The 21607-nt window shown below is 38.3% G+C and overlaps 1 protein-coding gene across 1 annotated transcript in view; it reads right to left on the bottom strand.

Annotated features, from left to right (window-relative positions):
- LOC134585564 (phospholipid scramblase family member 5-like) overlaps positions 1-21607 on the bottom strand; it is a 64311-nt gene that overhangs the window by 41738 nt on the left and 966 nt on the right. Inside the window, exons 2-5 of the mRNA XM_063441002.1 lie at positions 13908-14069; positions 12606-12648; positions 8648-8868; positions 7486-7647 (exon numbers count right to left, since the gene is read on the bottom strand). Coding sequence (XP_063297072.1) covers positions 7486-7647; positions 8648-8868; positions 12606-12648; positions 13908-14048 — 567 coding nt within the window. The 5' untranslated portion in view covers positions 14049-14069. The remainder of the gene's footprint in view (positions 1-7485; positions 7648-8647; positions 8869-12605; positions 12649-13907; positions 14070-21607) is intronic.

Genomic DNA, 21607 nt, shown 5'->3' with positions numbered 1-21607 from the left:
ATGTTTTACTTTCAGCCGAGTTCGTGTGCGGCCCTGTCTTTTCTGCATCAGCGTTAAAAAATGCAAAATAGGAAGCCTCTTGTCATGTGGTAAAATTGAAGGTTATGCTTGCTTTATTGTACTTATAATCTTAATTTTAGTAATGACAGGAGAAGAGTATTTTCCCACCCTACTCCCTCTCTTAGTGGGACGATTGGGATCTCTTGGGGGTATACTACAGGGACCTTTGTGTCTTCTGTCCTTCTTACATGGCTTTCCTTCCTTGGACCTTTCCTTTTTCTCGGGTATACACTACCGGCCAGTATCTCATTCTTATACTAAGTCTACCATATTAGTAATGGTTTCAGATAGGTTAGTTTACCTAGAATTTATGTAATTCAGTTTTATTGTTAGTTCAGTATTTATAATTTATTTCATATGAGTATATTATATGCAATTAGTTGACAGATTACTTCCATTGCTTCCCTAAGTTTCGAGAATAGTGCCTAACCTATTTCACGTTCTCTTTTCAGTCTAAATTCGTTGTGGGATTCTAGTTCATTTTCAGATTTGGCCCGATTGGATTATCGTCCATTTCATAATGGCTATCGTCTAGATGGATTGTCGCCCGGTGGTGATAGATACCTGATGTTCCGGTTATGGTTTTGAACTTTATCCTTCTGTGATGTCGCTTTCAGAAAGAGGAGGAGGACCCTATTCACTGTGGATACTATACTTCCTATTGCATTTTGATTGGTTCTGGTCATACTTTTCTTTGCTGCTGTGGAGTTAGTAAAAATACATGCCTCCTGTCATTACTAAAAATTAAGATTATAAGTACACTAAAGCTAGCATAATCTTCAATTACTCACTAACTAGTATCACATTCTATCAACTAGACTTCTCTACCATCCGATGATTATTTTGGCATTTATACTCATCAGGCATGTAAAGGACACTGTCAAGGCAGACATTTAATTAACAATGTGGGTAGTAGTTTCATTCCAATGAGCCTCCAAATTAACCAATTTCGGTGGGTAAGGATCTGAAGTAGTATTTTTAATTATTATATTAGGTCTTATTGTCACATCTTTGTAAACCAACTAATGAGTTATTTGAGAGATAAACCTATTATTTCTCTCTGTGATACTTTTAGTGAGGATTCAATTGCCATCTAGGGGTTTACAACACCATTACTATCTCAATTTAAACAATCCTTTGTTTTTAATTATAATAGTATATTTTATAGCTTTCTGTTTGTCAAAGCAATCAATTACAAATGATTTGTCTCTAGGGTCTATATCATTTTAGAATTGTTTAAAAGTCATTGCAAATATTGTCACTGCAATCGTCAGTCACCAGTCTTTTATTATTGTAAACAGCCGCGCTTGCTCACCGTTTAGCAGATATACCCTCACTCATGACATGGTACAGTGGGGGAGGGGGGATGAGGGGGAGGGAAGGAGGGAGGAAGGCATGGAGTTAGTATAAAACTGCCAGGGTCATAATGATTCCACAGGCAGTTTTTAACTATTTGTCTGCTGGCCGCTTGTATTATTTATTTGGAGACCCACTTATTAAAAGATAAAATTCTACATATCTACAGTAACATACATAATAGAGAAAATATTCATAGTAACATATATGGATGAATAGAAGGACACCAACCTACAGATCTATATGTTACGCTATGGATATTTTCTCATTTATGTATTTTACTTTAGATATATATATTTTTTTTTTTGCAGTGCATGAGATGTTACAGCTTTACACGGGGTACCCCAAAGGCATTCCTCGTGTTAGTCAGACAATAGGTACATTGGGGTATACGTTTGTACTTGCACATTTTTGTGTTAAGATCGCTTTTTTCTGTGCTTAGTGTAACAGACAGGCTCGTAACGCCACAACAGGTACAAGTTTAAAAGAACAATTTGAATTAAACTGAATCACGGCATTCGATAGATCAGCACAATTGGTGGGGTAAATAAACATGCTTCACAATAATTGTAGATAACATTCAAGACCTTAAACACCACCGGGCTAGCAAGATTATATTCAACAGGAAAAGTTGCCTAATGGTAGAAAATGTCTAGAATATAGCACTTTTTGTGAAATGAATTAAAAAGGTGTGTGTCAAGCGAGATACAGAATACTATTGCCAAAAGAGACTGGGAACTGTGCCACCTAACACCACTATGCATATTACACAATGAGAGCACCACCTAGTAACTATATGAACATAGACAAGGGGTATACACATTCTAGAATTGCAGGAACAGCCACCTGAGAAGCAAAAAGATGAGACCTATATTCAGAGGCAGCTAAAGTATAGTATTAGGTGGCATAGCGTGTGGCTGAACTTTGTGATAGAGGAGACCAAAGTACATATCCAGAGCATGCAATATTTCAGTAAGTGCGAGTCTGCTTCCTTGCAGTGCTCCGAAAGGAACAGTGACCAGGGGTTCGTCGCAGGTGCCATGTCTCTCACTTTGAGGGCCCTCACTTTGTGTGCTTGAGTGGTAGGTCTCCGGTGTCTGTCTCTGCTAACCGCTTGTGCTGCTGCTATCATGCGAGCAGTGACTTGAGGCAGAAGTTTCCTATCTCGTGGGTAGGGCTGGAGCGGTTCGCTCATGTGTGGCATGGTCACTCTCCAGCTGCTCCCCCCAGTGTCAACATGGGGTTGGTGATTGCTGCCATTGCTGTTGTGCACACTGACCTCCTGGGGGGCATCCAGCCTCCCCTCAGGCACTGCGGTCACTCTGCTCCGTCGTGCAGTTTATGCGGCGGCCATCTTAGCTCGTGCCATGCGGTCCCAGACTGGTCTCGCCGTTGTCCAGCTCCCTGGAGCGTGCTCTGCCTCCCCGGTGGGGGGGCCGGGATAACCCCCACCGGCCCACAGGGGGGGGGTACGGGGCCTGTGATGGGCCCGAGGGAGGCCCCGCCGGACCAAGCACGGGAGATCGGCCGTTTCTCCCGCCAGAGCCTCACAGCAGGCCCGAACTCAGCGGCCCATACCGTGTCGTCGGCGGTCGGACAGGAGCTGATTTTGTACATGCAGGTGTCGCTTGGGTCCCCCTGCCAGTTGGCATCTGTTTGGTGTGATTTCCAGAGGGACCTGGGCATATTTAGCCAGTTTAGCAAGGGTTTGTGGAGGAGCTGATGTGCTCCATGTCCTTCCAGCTCGGCGGCCAGGCCCCGCCCCCCTTTAGATATATTTTAATACTTTAGAAAAAGAGTGTCTAAGAATTTAAAAGGGAAGTATTGTTTTATATCTATGTGTGTAGGTACACATTTTCTATGTATATTCATTGAATTTTGCACACTTGAAATGAATTCTCATCTTCTTTTTTCTGGGGGGAGGGGGGTGGCTTAAAAAAATAAAATAAATAAATCAGGAACAACAAAATACATCCACTTAAGGCTTACTTATCCCCCAAATGCATCTGAACTGCAACTCCTATAATGCTCTGGCCATCTATTTAAAACTTGTAGGGCCATGAACATCAGAGGTGGAGGGGGGACAGGGTTTGAGAGCCCTGCTTTAAAGGATTGTACTTGCTGCAATAGAAACGTTTTATGAAGTTTACTTCTAAGGCATATTTTGTGTTTATGTTTATCGGAGAGTGTTTTGATAAATTCATCAAAGTAACTTGCCTAAGGCCTTAAACTGCAATGACGCAGGTTATTAAAATTGAGCTATGACTATTGTATTATACTAATTTATATGTCTGATTTCACAACCTATTTATTTCCTTTAGAGAGCAGCAGTACAATGAAATCTTCACCAGTTAATACAACAGCAGAACTGAACTCAAATAATGAGATAAAGTGAACTGTTAGAACAATACTAATATTCATACTTTAATGCGTAAAGCCGTGCACATTTGTGTGTGTGATCATTGAACTTTACTGTTCCTAATAAAACATTTTACTACCTTGGAAATGGGTATGAACAGGGATATGATAGAAAGGTTAACTTGTAGTGACTGAGCGAATGTAGAGATAGGATTTTTCCACTGACATTTCATTCACCTTTACCAAAAAATATCATTAAAAGCAAATAAAATAAAGAAAGAAAGGTCATTTCAATCACTCTAGCCCGCAGAATCCATATGTCCATTGTTATAATGGTGTATTGAAATAAAGTCATTAAAAACATGGCAGGATATATTTTATATATATTTTTAAAGACACTGACTTCTTTGCTTTTGTCACTAGTCATATTTGAAATGCTTAGTCATAGTCAATATGAAAATTGAGGTGCTTGGCTTGCAATTTCCTTTTTGTTTCCTTGTAATTGTGTAGATTATAATAGTTTACATGGAATTTTCTTTGAACATATATTAGTTTGCTAGTTAGTTTTTCTTTGCTTGTTTTATATATATATATATTAGTTTATTATATTAGTTCAGAGAAAAGGCAGTGTTTACATTGCCTCCTAGGTACACCTCCGGTCAGGGCCGGCCTTAGGCATTTAGACGCCCTGTGCGAAAAATCTTCACAGCGCCCCCCCCCCTCCCCGTCATCCATGTATGCTGTTATGTTTGTGTTGTCTGTGTATGTAATAGTACGTGTGATGACTGTGTGTGATATGTATGCTATGTGTGATATTTGTAATGGGTATATTAACAGTGTGTGATATGCGTGTATTGGTTGTATGTGACACACACACACACACACACACACAGAGTCAGACGGCCATACACACACAGGAAGACATCCACACACACACAAGCAGACAGTCATACACACACACACAGGCAGACAGTCACACACACACACACACACACACACACAGGCAGACAGTCAGTCATACACACAGACACACACAGACAGTAATACACACAGACACACACAGAGGCAGACAGTAATACACACAGACACACACACAGTCATACACACAGAGGCAGACAGTCATACACACACACACACACGCAGACAGTCATACACACAGACATACAGAGGCAGACAGTCATACACACACACACAGAGGCAGACAGTCACACACACACACACACACACACACACACACCGAGGCAGACAGTCATACACACAGACACACAGAGGCAGACAGTCATACACACTCACCTGACAATCACACAGTTACCTGTGGAGTTCATTGTTGAGGCAGTGCAGCTCCTGGTGACTGTTTGGTGGGGAAGCAGGGACTCCTTCCTGCTTCCCCTGCAGCCGTTTTCCGGCGCTTTTAGCTCCGCCCCCGCCGCACGGTAAGCTCCGCCCCCGCCGCACGGTAAGCTCCGCCCCCGCTGCAATTTTTTTTTTTTTTTTTTTTAATATTTTTTTTTTAATCGGCTGTGCGGCCGCACGGCGCCCCCTGCTCCATGGCGCCCTGTGCGGCCGCACAGCTCGCACACCCCTAAGGCCGGCCCTGCCTCCGGTGGCTTCCTGGGGCAGTGCGGCAAACTCTGCGCTTTGCATGGAGACGCTGAATTTTCCTCATAGCGATGCATTGATTCAGTGCATCTCTATGAAGATGTACTGACTGGCCAAGTTGCCGTTTGGCCCCGCCCTGCCTCCTTGTGGATTTCAGGATTGGCTGAAATTATCATTTTGATGACGTCAGCAAGGAGGGAGGCCAGGGGCGGGGGCATAAGGTAAGTTTTAACCCTTTCTAAGAGGGCTAGGGGGGGAGGCAAGCCACCTAAATGGTGATTTTAACACTATGGGTCAGGAACGCAAATATGTATTCCTGACTCTAATAGTGTTCCTTTAATTATGATTCCACAGACATGGCTGCATTATATATAAAACAAACATTTTGGAATTCATAAGAAACCACATGGTTAAAGAATACCATAATCCAATAGTTTTATTTCCATCTGTGTATTATATAAATTTCCCATTTATAGAATTATCTTGGATGTTTTGCTTATTCTTGCTATACTTCCTTTTCTTGAGATAGCTGCCAGTCCAGAAACTCCTCTGAGTTGTCTTTTTTAATTTTACATTGTCTATAACATCTCAAGAAACCATTTTTTACTTCATTAGTTTCAAACGCCTATTCTGGGCTCTTCATGTTTTTTTTTGTTATTTTTTTAAATGCATTATTTATATATTTTATTTAACATCCAACTTCTGCAGCTCTGCCTGCATGTCACCCAGCATTAGAGGGGGCGCTTACAAAATGATTTGCCTCTTTATCATGGAATGGCACTCAAGTATTCCTTGCATCATAACCACTACAGCAGTCTGTAGTGGTTATGATGCTTTGAGTAACCCTTTAAGAATTATATTTTTCACTCGTATTGTTTCTTCTCTTTATCATCAATCTCTGTTTAGCCTGGGAGCCATAATGGCTAATTAGATTTTTTCTTTAGGACAGAACAGCAATGCATATCTTTCTATTAATACTGTTTCATTTCTACACAATTAAATTAATGAATTGTGGATTATTTGTATACTTTTCAACATAAAATTTTCTTTTGATGCAATACTTTAACTTTTAGCAACAAACAATTGTAACAATGCTGCCTAGTATGGATAGAAGATGCTGACTGACATCATATCACTACATAATCACAATAGCTCTAAATATTATTACAGTTCATGTATTTTTTTAAATTAGTAAGTAGAGATGTAAGCATATGTTATTATTGCTATTTCAAATAATACATGTTGGGTGAGTTTTTCTCTGTATTTTTATTTTTCATACTTATGTATTGGGGATGAACTAGACACTCTATTTAAAAAAGACAAGTGGACCTATGGTATTTGGTACCTCTTGGCCTTTTGCTATGTTGATGTGGGAAGCATACAGAACACAACACCGGGCACCAATTATTCTGTTAACTGATTAAACCATTTGAATTTTTCATGTGAAGTGTAGTGGTGCTTACTTACCTAGCAGCTTACACATGGAATTAAAGGGATATGCATCACTTAAAGACAACTGCCTCATTTAAAAGCTCAAGCTTGGACTGAGACAGCTGTCTCATTCCACATGCAGAAAAAGCAAGTAAATGTAATTTTTGTTTCAAAATTGCATTGTGTACACGTTACTTGGTGGTGTATTCAAAATTGAAATACCTTGTGACATCATCAGTGACTTTGTGAGATCATATGGCGCACAGACTGTGGATGCACTTTATACAGGTTCTCTGCCGACACCTCTGCTAGACATTTATCAGTATCCCTCTGAGTTATCCAGATGTCAAGAGAGCTTCGAAAATATATTTCTATTTATTTAATGGAGATGAATTTATTTATGTGGGCCATTGCAGCATTTCACAGTCAGGTTTTAAACAGGTGCCAAAACTGAGGTTATCTGCAGCTTAGCTTAACCATAATGTGTCAATAGACTTTTCAATATTTATTTTCAATTAAATCAGTGTTTGCATTTACATTTTCTTAATTGTCCCCTTTTAATGTGTTTGTGTGCAAAACACCATATGATGTCAGTGTCACCTTGTTTGCACTCGTTGAGACGTGTAGAATGTAGAACTCCTTTCAGTGCTACAACCAGAATACAGATATCAGGTATCATACCTCAAAATCCACATCTCCTAGACAGCTGAATGTGAAATATGGGCCAACAATATTCAGTACATCTTCCTTGTTTTCATTTTGGACTGTGAACTTTGGCACGAGGGGATCCCATTTCTGGACTAGGAAAGCAACAGTTGAATCAGGTGGAGCCTGTATTTCTAACTGGAAAGAAAACAGTTGAATTAAATTTGCTGGAGCCTTGAGCAAACAACCAATTATGTATCATTTAAATTGGTGTTGAAATAGATATATTTCAATTAACTTCATATTACAGGCACATTTCACCCACATTTGCACTAATAAGGAGGAGTATTTTGTCTGTTATATGTCATGCATCGCAGATGTGGAATAAAATGTAAAATTACGCACAAACATTAATCTCTAAAAGCTATGGTAAAGTATGTTAGTATAAGAGAGCAGGGCCGCCATCAGGGGGTGACAACCATGGGCAGATTGAGATATTCAGGATGCTTGTTTCTAACATGATTTTCCTCCTATTAAGACAAATCAAGCCTAAATTCCCTTTTATCACAATTTTAAAATGATTGGAGGCTACGTCTTACAATTTACTAACAATGCTAAAACCATGTAAAATCATATCTTAATTCTTAAATTAATCTAGCAAAATCAGATGAGGTCCTTGTCTCCTCATAGTCTGTCCTTGAAAATACATTCCCCAATACATAACCCCACTTCTCTGTAGATGGCAAAAACATTTATATTATTCACTAGGTCATCCCATCTAGAGTAACTTCTGGAGTTTTCAACATAAAATGCAGAAGAATTCAGCACTTGGTATCGTACTCACGCCACTGGCTTCAGTGCTTTTGTTTCCCTTAGAGATAATTAAGTGGTTTATTCTTACCCTATCACAACAACATAACTCAAGAAGTTTTGCCAAGCAAAAAAAATCAAAAGTGAAAAATGTAAGTTAAGCATATTTAAAAAACTGTATTTGCCTCTTCATAAGCTACGACAAAAAATTCTACTTCCCCCATCTTGTGAACTCTCTTTCCCCTCACTTAATGGCTCATTTGAAAGCTACATTCCGGCTAGTTACATGTTTATTTTTAAAGTATATGAAATTTAATGAAGAATGCTCATTGTTTATCAGAAAAGAATTTACGGTAATAATAACAGCAATCAACTCAAATATACTAACCTCTTGCAAATAGCAGGGAAAACAGCAACTAATGCACCTTAAGGGTCTAATAACAGTGATTACGTTCTGTCCTCTGTTATTACAAATCCGGATGGTAAAAGGCCTCACTGGCCCACAGAAGTTTTTATTAAGGTAGATATTTTCCTCTTTGGCGAAATAAAGTCTTTGCCCAAATCTGTCCTTTATTTCATACTTGTTGCTCTTCTCAGTTCCAAGAAAAACTGGAGACGAGAAGCATAATGAATATCAGGTAGTGTGTAACATTCATTTTCATATAAAAATCCCAAGTGTATGAACATGGAAAATGTGATCTTATCTAGAACTGGATCTGACCATACACAATTTTGTGCAATTAGTATGACTCGCACTCTAAACCTTGACTCACACCAAGAATGAGCGCATTGGAGACCATACCATGTTGCAAAAATACAACAACTTTTTTTTGAATACCAACCCAACAAGGTTCCTCAACAATAGCCCACTCCAATTAGCTTAATAGAAGCATGGTCTGCAAATGTTAATACAATCGATGGTATCAGGGAAAAAATGGAATATTAAGGAACAGTTTTGTTTAGCTCTACAGCTAGGATCCAATCTATCTCATAAAATAGCAATTTCTAACCCTGTATCACCATACATTAAACAAACACATAAAACACAAAAATAAACTGTGATTAATATACATTTATTTTAATAGAGAAATGTTTTGTGACTGACTTTTAGACATAGCGCTGAACTTGTTTTATTTAATGGTTTAAAACATGTTTTTTTAATGACTACATAATTTAACATTGAGCTACTGGTTAAATCATCAAACAATATTTAAATTCGGTATGAGTCGCTAAAAGCAACAAAGTGAGTGATGAGCAGTGCATTTAAAAAGCCTGAGGGTTGCGCAGAGCTTTTATCATCCAGAATCCATAAATGAATGTTAAATTAGATATTAAAATCCAGCTGTGTATCCCACAGTGGTCAATCAAGCTTGAACAGTGCTTTAACCACACCTCCTAAATACCTGGACTCCTGTGCTCACATTGTTAAAGAGGTCAACCTACTACAATGTTCTAGTTATTGAGAAAAATAAAGAATAGAAGTTTGTATATCCTCAGGCAAACTGATCTGCATGATGCCTTATTCCAGCTGGACAAATTATCGTGTAGCATCCCTCAGTCAAGTTGCTTAATGCCTAAGTCTTCTATCCAGACAGGAGTCTTAATTGAATTCAGGGCTAAATGCCCTTTTGTTAACTCTCACTATGCACACTGCAATATCAGAGAAATTGTGAGAACAACTGGAGCTAATTTGTGACATTTTCTTGGAAATACTGGTTTGATCTTGAATTATTAAATTGATTGAATGGCATGAAACAGTTTAGTCATGAGTTATCTGTTTCAAATATTTTTTTTTTTTACTAGGTTGGTATTATTTATGTGCCTCGGGAGAGGGAAGGAATCTATGGATCTTCAGCTCTTGCAGAAGCAATTCATGAAGCTACAATGCTTTGGCTCACATCGTGGATCTGTTTGTTCAGCAGCACTACAGGTTGGCTAACACTATCCTACAGAGCCACAAACTTTTATTATACTAAATGAACTGTGTTGGGTTCATAAAATCCATGCACACAATACGCCACATTGTACTTGGAGCACCACAATCACATTTAATATCTAATACATTGAAATGGTGATTTAAGTGATGACAAAATATTGTTTTTATCCATTTTTCTTTGTTCTGCGTTTTATCCATTTCATTTCCTTATTTACTTTTAGTAAACTCTTAACAATATCTACAATGTGGGAGACTATAACACAATTATAACTACAATAAAACAACGCATAAATATTTAAGAAGAAGGAACCGAGGTCCTTAAATGAAATTATAGATAAGAAAATCCATTGGGAAATTGAGATTGAAGACTGAAATGTGTGAAAAGTGAAGTAGTTGAATTGGTCACTTTCAAAAATACCACAAATTATTATGGCACAGAAAATAGAGTTAATGATAGTTTTATAAATTTGATTCTTGAATTAATTGTTAAGGTACACTCCAAGCAATGGAGTGCTTAGTTCATTGACTGCTGCTCAGGGCTTAGCACTTTGGCTGAGAGAGGTCAGCTGACACTCTAAGCAAATGAGCTAGCCCTGTACTTTCAGGAGATCTAATGGAAGAGCCAACCCAAAAGCTTACAGCTCTCTTAGCTGCTGAAAGTAGGAGGGAAGTGGTGCCTTGAGGACCCCATGTAAGAAGTCAAACAGTTTTAAAAGGTTTTAGTACTTACAGTAGGGGAATGTAAGGGCTCTTGTGGGACAATAACCACTACAGTGAGCTATAGTGTATAGTGTTTAGAGTGTTCCTTTAACCAAGAGGTAGAGGAGGTTCTAAGGCAACTGGTATTGAACAGTAGAGGACGTAGATGAGTCAGGGATTTTGGGGGGAGTAAGATTGAATAAACTGGTTTCACAGATGTGTGTAGGTAGTTCTTTCTTTTATAAGACATCTGAGATATCTGCAGATGAAGTAACGATACACATACTTCCCTTCCATAGCCAGAAATAAGATATGTACATCTAAAGTATTTGGTTATAAATATATATATCAATATATATCTAAGCTGTACTGTTATTGCTGAAATGGTATCGGCCAATATACCTATACAAATCAATTTAATATCTCACGTACGCACAACAGATTACTGGAAATATCAGGAGAAACTCCCATTTATAAAAGAAAAAAAAATGGGGATTGAGATACCTGTTCTATACATATTTACTGCATACTCATTCAGGAGTTCAGTTTATTTTCTTTACCATATTTTATTTCTCAACATCTACATCTCTATCCTCTTTTTCCATTCTGTTTTATTTTATTATTATTATTTTTTCTCTTTATATATATTTTTTCCCCTCTTTTTTCCTGTTCTTTTTCCTATCTCACTTTATTCATTTCCTCTTTCCATTTATTTGTTTTTTTTTATCCATGATCCCTTATTGCATTTAAAGGGGCACCACACGTATTGAACATTTAAAGGCACAGCACATATTACATTTTAGATTTTTTTATTCACTTATTTTATCTCACAAATTGTATTCTATTGTGATTATCCATACTTAATACTTTAGCCATTAGTTTTGTACTCTGCATTCTAGAGTGTTTCAAACTTCCCATTTATAAAAGGCTGCAAAGTATAATCTCATCACCACTCCATCATTCATTGCTTTTATAGAAGACTTTATACATAAATGTAATTTATATCACCTTAAGGAAGACACACCAACTAAAGAAGCATTGCTTACATATCCAATCTTGAAAGTTTTGAAGAGCAATACTGACTGAAGGGCACCCGATTCATATCTGTCTTTTAAAAGTCAAACAGACACTATAGGCACCATTACCAGTCCATCACACTAAAGTAGTTTAGATACCTGTAATCCATACTGCTGTTTAGTGATACCAGGGTACTGCAGGTACCATGAGATGTAATAGTTTTGGTGCCTAGAGTGTCCCTTTAAGTCCTCACTTTATATTTCATGACATTCTGGACACTGTGTTCACAGAAAAGTGTATTAATTTGTTGAGAGTATTGGTGTAAACCATTTTAACAGAAACATAAAGCTACAGGAAACGTGTAAACAATATGCATGTAAATATATGAGGGGCAATGAGTGGATACACCAAGTTAAGAAATATGATTTTTAAAGGGGGGATAAAAAATAATAAAAAAGTAGTTGCCTAAGAAGAATATAAAATGGGTAAAACAAGACTCATATAATAATATATAATGTGTCTAAGTTGAACTGTTAAAATATTTGACATAAAAATTTAACGTTCAAACACCTATTTTATCTTATGAGAAATGTCCTCGAGACTGACAACAAGACTTTGAGTACGAACCCCTAACTTCTTATTGTCTTCATCCATCACCCGCTCAAGTCTCAATAGATTAGTTTGCTGTACTCACCTCCTAAGAGCTCCACTTGCTGATGAATTATGACATGTTGTACCTACAATTAAGTGAAAATTACTATTAATTATGATACTATTCTGTACTGACATTGGAAATTGCTCGTAAACCATCATCTAACATTTAGCAAATCCCTGTTGGTCACTTTTAATCAATGAAGCAAGTTTTAATTTGAATGAAAACTAAACAATGGTTAAAACTGTAACAATTCAAAGATGATCAACTCCATGCTGAAAAACTGTCAGATCTTGCTTGCCTTTTAGATGAGATGGAAATTAATATTAATATTCCATTTGTTGAGAAATATTGTTTTAAACTGATTTATTTGAGAATGTTTTATTGACACAAAACATTAAAGGAACACTCCAAGCATAATAACCACAGCAACTCAATACAGTACTGCCGCCCCCTATAGTGAGTTATGGTGCCAAGTGCGCCCTGGTGCCATCCCTGCATGACCTATATAACACCATAACCATTACAGCCCACTATAATACCACAGCCTAGTATAGTGATGGTGGCCAGGCCCTGTCAACATTTCTTTTTGTAGCAAGGTTTGATTTTAATATTTTTTAATTATTTAATATATATTTTAAATATTTTAATTTTTGTAATATATTGATATATTTTTTTATTAATTGATATTTTACTATTTTGAAAAAAAAAAAAAAAAAGTTTATCCGGCAATATTAAATAATTTGGAAAACAGTCTGCAATGCATCTGATCTTCTTAGATCTAGAAAAGCTTGTTATCATTTTGTAAATTAAAAGAATTTATTGGCTGATGGCACTCTGGTGACTCAGCCAATGAATGGAAGCCTACATCGGAACTTGCACAGTCCTGCTTGTGAAGACTGGAAGCAGTGCAGGTGCCCATTGAGACCAAGGTAAGTAGCAAACCATCCTAAAATGATTTGACGGATGAGCATTGTAGTTATGATGCATGGAGTGATCCTTTAATTCTTTCAACACTGTAGCCCTTATACATATAGAAGCCCCAGCATGTCAGGTAACTTTCAACATTTTGTTAGATGTAAAGATGTGATGTTAGTTGCATTATGGACATGCACACCCACTAACCTGTTCTAAAAATACATGGCAGGTCTGGAAGTAGATTTCCAGAAAATGAGTTGAATAATGTAAATCTCCATATATTTCTTTGTCTTGTAGACATTCCTGTGCATCCTTGTTGAAAACTTACAAATTACTCATGTGCATATCCCATTGTATCGTTGTATCAAGCCTATCACCATGACAGAAAGAAAAAAGAATATTGGCATAAATCTTAAGGTAAAATACCTTGCTCAAATGTTCCAAACCAGGTGGTACTGTGAATTCCGGAGGCTTTGTTTCTGGAGGGGATTTAGGTTCTACCTTCTCATCTTGCTCATCTTGTTGTGGAGGATGTGGTGTGCCGGGCAAAACATTTTGAAAATCCATCTTTAATTTATCTTATAAATCCTAATAAAATAAAAAGAATTGCATATGCTGAATAATTCAGTATACAGTACATCATTTTGTTTGTAGGTTCACTGTAAAACAGAGGTATTTCAGAATAGAGATTATTTATTTAATTATTAGTGGTATTTATAAAGCACCAACAGATTCCGCAGCGCTGTACAATATACACAGACAAATAAAAGAGGTAGTTGATAACTACTGCCCGTAAGTTGATAACTAGCTCTTTTATACAAAGTGCTACACTAGATAGCCCGTGAGCTTACAATCTAAAGGATAACATTTTATTTCATTCTGTATCTTTGCAAACCTCTATGGCACATTTTTAAGTCGATATATGTAATCAGGGATTCATATTATTCAAATTAGCTTGCTTACAAAATCCCAGGAAATGCACTCATTACACTCAAAACAGATTTGTTTTTATAAGAGATGAGCATATTTATGGAATTTATTAGAAATATATTTTTGTTGATATGAATTGGAGAATCAGAATTAACTTTTTCTTTGGATCTAGTTTTGTAAACAGTGGTGGAACAAACATAGAAAGGCCATGGTGCAATAATTAATTGGTCCCCCATATTGCAAGGGTGGCCAAAATGTAGAGCCCTATCATCGTACAAGTTCCAAAATCCTTTGCCGGCTGAGAATCTACCAATTGCCCATCCTTGTAGGGTTGTTTTTAGCAGTGAATAGCGTTTTGGTGTTTGAATGTAAGCTTGTTTTTGTACGGAGTGTGTGTCTGTGACTGTAGTGTTGAATTTATGTGTACTGTTGCCATTTGACAGCAGTGGTGTACTTGTGTGCAGTGTTGGTTTTTGAATGCAAGGGTGTGTTTAAATATAATGTTGGCATTTTAAGAAAGAGGTGTGTTTGTATGTAGTGTTGACATTTGAATGCAGAGGTGTATTTGTGTGTAGTGTTCGTTTTTGAATGCTGAGATGTATGTACATATACACATACACTATCATGCACACATACACAGATACACACTGACAAACATGCAGATACACATACACACTATCACATGCAAATACACAGATACAAACACTGACATACATTCAGATACACAGACACACAGATAGTGGTATATTTTATTTTGTGCTGCCCTAGGCAAGTCTAAACTTGGGCACTGCTCTAATCTAAATCTGCCCCACCCGTCACTGTCAAGGCCCCACCTCTTCCTCTTTAAGTATATGCATAGGGATTTGGGAAGTGCGCAGGTAACTTTTTTCTTTGGTTTTCACTGTATGTATTGGGGCCTGTATGCTAGCCTCCTACCCTGGGACTATGGGCCCTGTGGTAACCCATGTTCAAAAGTACTGTTTCTGCCCCTTAGACTTTTAACTGGAACAGATTCAAACATGTGGCGGTGGCCATCTTGAATTGTCCAGCGGTGTTTTGTCATTGAGTGTATGGAACTGTTTTGGGCATGGGACCATGTACACGGTGGGGCAAAAATAAGACTTCCAGGAAATTCATGAAGCCTTGAACCGATCTGGGTGATTTATGGATATGTTTTTCACCCAGATCGGGGCTATCAGGGGATGTGACTTTTGTGGGGATATGTTGTATTTTGGGGTACTTTTTGGGCTTTGTAAAAATGTATGTTTTCTCTGTTTAGAGTTAATTGAGTTAGCCCATTGTCTTTGTTCATTATATCACAGGCAGAGGAGAGGGATTGTGTGCTGTAAATGGGAGTGTCAGACATTGTTGTATTGTTCTGATTGGTTTGTGTCCTTTTTGTGCCTTTGTTCCATCAGGTCCAGGGGGTGTGCCTCTGGCCTGAGGAATTGTATATAAGCAAACCTGTACCAATAAAGCCTCAGGCTTGTTCTACCCTTCATGAAGTCTTGGCTCATGTTTGGGGGATTGGAGAACTACACTCTGGGGATTGCTATAATCACTATACTCCCCAGAGTATAATCACTAGCTCTTGTAAGAGCTGTTCCTGCACTCTGGATTTAAGAGAGGTCTACCTACTCTAAGCTGGATCCTGGTCTTGGGTCCAGAGTAGGTAAAAGAAGGGGAGACCCCGCAGTTCGTGGGGTCTGCGGTGGTTATGCTGTCTAGTGGAGTGCTTGGAGCCCTCGGGAAGCACTAGGAGCATCCGTCAATGGAAGGTACCCAGTCGGCGTGCCAGGAGATCCAATACATATACTTTAGCTTAGCAAGATTTAATGTGTCTCCCACATTTGAATTAGTGAAGGATCCTTCTGTAATGGGGTACTGTGAAGCAGTGGTGGGATTAACACAATATGGCCGTATGTAGGAACTGAATCACAGTATTTGTTTGCTGAGATAGGTGATTTTAGGTAGCCTTATAAAATGTAAAAAAATATTTTTATGTGTGCATTGCTCCTTAGTGTGTTTTATGTATGAATTTTGGTCACTATGTCAGGAACATTCCTGCAAAATGCATGTTCTTTGTGTGTGTCCTCAAATCCTTTTTGTCTATACACTCACTGACAGACACACAGTCATTGGCTCACACACTATTTAACCAACACACCACTTCACAGAGACTTACTGACGCAACCACTCACTGACAGAAACACACTCTCACATACATATACACTCACTGACAGACACAAACCCTTACTGATTTCATACACTCTGACAGACACACACACATTCACTGACACACTCACTGACAGAAACACACTCTCACATACATATACACTCACTGGCAGACACAAACCCTTACTGATTTGATACACTCTGACAGACACACACACATTCACTGACACACTCACTGACAGAAACCCACACTCTCACACTGACCCATAAACGCACTTACAGAGAAGCATTGGATGACAAGTACACAGCAAAACTTCCAAACTGCATCAATCAAATGCAGCTCTAAGAGCAGCTTTTGACTCGGTTCTCACGGGGATGCACCTCTAGTAGATGTGAAGAAGATAAGAAGTGTATTTAACCTTGCAATAGAAACGTAGTTTCTACCAAAATGCAATGTTTTACATTGCTGAGTTAAAACCAAAGAGCCACTGCACCCAGACCACTTCATTGAAATGAAATGGTGTGGGCGACTTTAATGTTCCTTTAATTAGTACTGCCACCAATGACTTGGTTTGAGTCTAACGTTTCAATAAAGTTTCTCAACATCTCTGTGTAACATTGTTGCTTTTTTCCCACTGTTTTATGTCTGACCACCAGGAAACATTTCCCACTACCCTTTTGTGTTGCTATTTAAAAATGTATTAGCATGCTTTAAATTATTTATGCACTGAGCTGCACTTAATTTCACAGTATATAATCATTTGTTACACCATCTTCATGTGATGCAAATGTATGAGTTCAATTAAATAAAAAACATAATATAATGCAACCGAAAAAATGAATGTCTTATAACCAAATTTTATATAGAAAGGTTGGCAATTATTATTTAACAATCTTCTAGAATGTCGTGTTATTTCTTGATTTTTTAGGTCATTGTTTATCCCACGTTTATGTAATTTGAGTAAATTGTTTCATAGAAAGTTTCCTGATTCATAGGTAATTGTTTAAAATATGTGCATGGAGTGTGAGTAAATTAAATCTATTTGTCAAATATATGTTTAACTGGTTTAATTAAAAAATATCCAACTAGTATATATGCTGACATTTCAGGAATTTGGTAGTATATGTGTAATTACTATACTTTTCTATATAGGATGCAGATTTTTACCCCAAAATGTGGTGTAAAAATCTGCCTGTGTCCTATATTCTGAATTCATGCTGTATATATACATAATGAGTATATAATGAGTATCGCTATATATAAATATATACAGCTGCAATCAAGCTTGGTGAGGGAGATCAACGTTCTTCCCCTACCATGCAATAGCAGATGTGTAAAACAGGATGGAGGGACTGGGAGGCTCTCTGTCTGCTCCTCAGCGAGGTCGTTTCTCTCTCTCAAGCCTGACCTGTCAAAGCATTACCACGGCAATGCACCAACACTGCACTAGTCCGGGATTTGCGAGAAATGACTAAACCCAACAGAGGTGTAGAGAGCCACCAAGTACCCCCAGACTAGTAGGGAATGGCCAAAGGTAAGAGGAGAGGGTGGGGGAGACCAAAATAAAATAAATAATAATTGCTCCAGTACCCACAGACCCTATCCCACCCCACAAAAGCACACACACAAACAATCTGTATCTCTTACACACACTGCTTCCAATGTATACACACACAACATGCCCTAAACACACACACTTCCTCTTTTACACAAGCACAGATACATATACGCTGCATCCCCTACAAACACATACATTACATTTCCTAAACCCACACACTACATCCCTACACAAATACGCTATATCCCCTATACACACATATATTTGCTACATTTCCTTATACCCATACATGCTACATCCCCTATACACATAAGTTAAGAATTAATGTAACTATAGTACAGGTTTTTTCCCCCTACATTTCTGGTTAAAATATATGGGTGCGTTTTATATTCTGGTGTTTAAAATCGTTTACTAATTCAGAAGTCGTGGCCTCAATTTTCCACTGCTTGTGAACTTCCCCAGTAACTCATTGCTTAGTAAATATGCAACTTAGTCACATATACAGGATTGTTTTGTGAAGTACTACAGGCTAATTATTGAAATTGTGAAAGTCTATCAATAAATAATAAACGTGTTGTATCACAATACAACACATTTCAGGAATTGACCAGTGTGAATTTAAAATGCTAGGCCAATATAGTCAAAACGTAAAAGTTCCCCAACACTATTTTTCTATCTCTAAGATTTTGGCCTAACATTTGAAATTCCTTGTTCTGTTCCCAACCAGAGACACCATCAGCAAGCAACAGGCATTACTCCGGTAAGTGGTTTGTTAAAACTGGGGGCCTAGTTGGATGGGATCACGGGAGGCTTTGCTGGATAGGACCACATAGTTGGATAGGACCACCAGCATGCAACATATGTATGTAAATATTTGTAAGTGTGTATGTGTCTGGAAAAGATTGCATATATTTGGCAATGGCTATGTGTCTGGGAGTGACAGTATGTCTGAGGGTTAGTGGGGGATCTGGATGTGTGTGTGTACCTGGAATGAGTACAGGGAGTGCAGAATTATTAGGCAAATGAGTATTTTGACCACATCATCCTCTTTATGCATGTTGTCTTACTCCAAGCTGTATAGGCTCGAAAGCCTACTACCAATTAAGCATATTAGGTGATGTGCATCTCTGTAATGAGAAGGGGTGTGGTCTAATGACATCAACACCCTATATCAGGTGTGCATAATTATTAGGCAACTTCCTTTCCTTTGGCAAAATGGGTCAAAAGAAGGACTTGACAGGCTCAGAAAAGTCAAAAATAGTGAGATATCTTGCAGAGGGATGCAGCACTCTTAAAATTGCAAAGCTTCTGAAGCGTGATCATCGAACAATCAAGCGTTTCATTCAAAATAGTCAACAGGGTCGCAAGAAGCGTGTGGAGAAACCAAGGCGCAAAATAACTGCCCATGAACTGAGAAAAGTCAAGCGTGCAGCTGTCAAGATGCCACTTGCCACCAGTTTGGCCATATTTCAGAGCTGCAACATCACTGGAGTGCCCAAAAGCACAAGGTGTGCAATACTCAGAGACATGGCCACGGTAAGAAAGGCTGAAAGACGACCACCACTGAACAAGACACACAAGCTGAAACGTCAAGACTGGGCCAAGAAATATCTCAAGACTGATTTTTCTAAGGTTTTATGGACTGATGAAATGAGAGTGAGTCTTGATGGGCCAGATGGATGGGCCCATGGCTGGATTGGTAAAGGGCAGAGAGCTCCAGTCCGACTCAGACGCCAGCAAGGTGGAGGTGGAGTACTGGTTTGGGCTAGTATCATCAAAGATGAGCTTGTGGGGCCTTTTCGGGTTGAGGATGAAGTCAAGCTCAACTCCCAGTCCTACTGCCAGTTTCTGGAAGACACCTTCTTCAAGCAGTGGTACAGGAAGAAGTCTGCATCCTTCAAGAAAAACATGATTTTCATGCAGGACAATGCTCCATCACACGCGTCCAAGTACTCCACAGCGTGGCTGGCAAGAAAGGGTATAAAAGAAGAAAATCTAATGACATGGCCTCCTTGTTCACCTGATCTGAACCCCATTGAGAACCTGTGGTCCATCATCAAATGTGAGATTTACAAGGAGGGAAAACAGTACACCTCTCTGAACAGTGTCTGGGAGGCTGTGGTTGCTGCTGCACGCAATGTTGATGGTGAACAGATCAAAACACTGTCAGAATCCATGGATGGCAGGCTTTTGAGTGTCCTTGCAAAGAAAGGTGGCTATATTGGTCACTGATTTGTTTTTGTCATGTTTTTGAATGTCAGAAATGTATATTTGTGAATGTTGAGATGTTATATTGGTTTCACTGGTAAAAATAAATAATTGAAATGGGTATATATTTGTTTTTTGTTAAGTTGCCTAATAATTATGCACAGTAATAGTCACCTGCACACACAGATATCCCCCTAAAATAGCTATAACTAAAAACAAACTAAAAACTACTTCCAAAAATATTCAGCTTTGATAGTAATGAGTTTTTTGGGTTCATTGAGAACATGGTTGTTGTTCAATAATAAAATTAATCCTCAAAAATACAACTTGCCTAATAATTCTGCACTCCCTGTATATCTGTTTGTCTTGCTGCATGTGCGTTTGTGCATGTATGTGTATGGCAATGCCTGTGTGTGTCTATATGGAATGCATATCTATATCTGCTTGTTCCTGGAAATGTGCATTGGTTTATGCATGTGTGTGCCTCTGTGAGTACGTGTCGGAGCCTGTGTACACGAGACTGGGACAGTATAACTGGGGGCCCCAGCTAGTGATTTGGTACATTTCTGATGGTAATTCCAAACAATTGGCTGTTAAATGTTCAATCCAGTGCAGGGTCAACTTACTAATTTGAGCTTCTGTAATGAGTTCAAAACAGATTTCTGAATATATAACCAACTCTAACCAAAACATTTGATAACACATACATTATCTGAAACATAGAAACATAGAAACATAGAATGTGACGGCAGATAAGAACCATTCTGCCCATCTAGTCTTCCCAGTTTTCTAAATACTTTCATTAGTCCCTGGCCTTATCTTATAGTTAGGATAGCCTTATGCCGATCCCATGTATGCTTAAACTCCCTCACTGTGTTAACCTCTCCCACTTCAGCTGGAAGGCTATTCCATGCATCCACTACCCTCTCAGTAAAGTAATACTTCCTGATATTATTTTTAAACCTTTGTCCCTCTAATTTAAGACTATGTCCTCTTGTTGTGGTAGTTTTTCTTCTTTTAAATATAGTCTCCTCCTTTACTGTGTTGATTCCCTTTATGTATTTAAATGTTTCTATCATATCCCCCCTGTCTCGTCTTTCCTCCAAGCTATACATGTTAAGATACTTTAACCTTTCCTGGTAAGTTTTATCCTGCAATCCATGAACCATCTGAGGTACTTTTGTAAATCCCATTTTCTGGGATAATTTCTGTGTTTTAACCCCATAAACCCCATATTGCGGATTTGATGTATTA

The sequence above is a fragment of the Pelobates fuscus genome, chromosome 2 (genome assembly GCF_036172605.1).
Source record: "Pelobates fuscus isolate aPelFus1 chromosome 2, aPelFus1.pri, whole genome shotgun sequence".
NCBI lineage: Eukaryota > Metazoa > Chordata > Amphibia > Anura > Pelobatidae > Pelobates > Pelobates fuscus.
The sequence above is the reverse complement of the archived record's forward strand: the minus strand, read 5'-3'. Positions and strand labels throughout refer to the sequence as shown.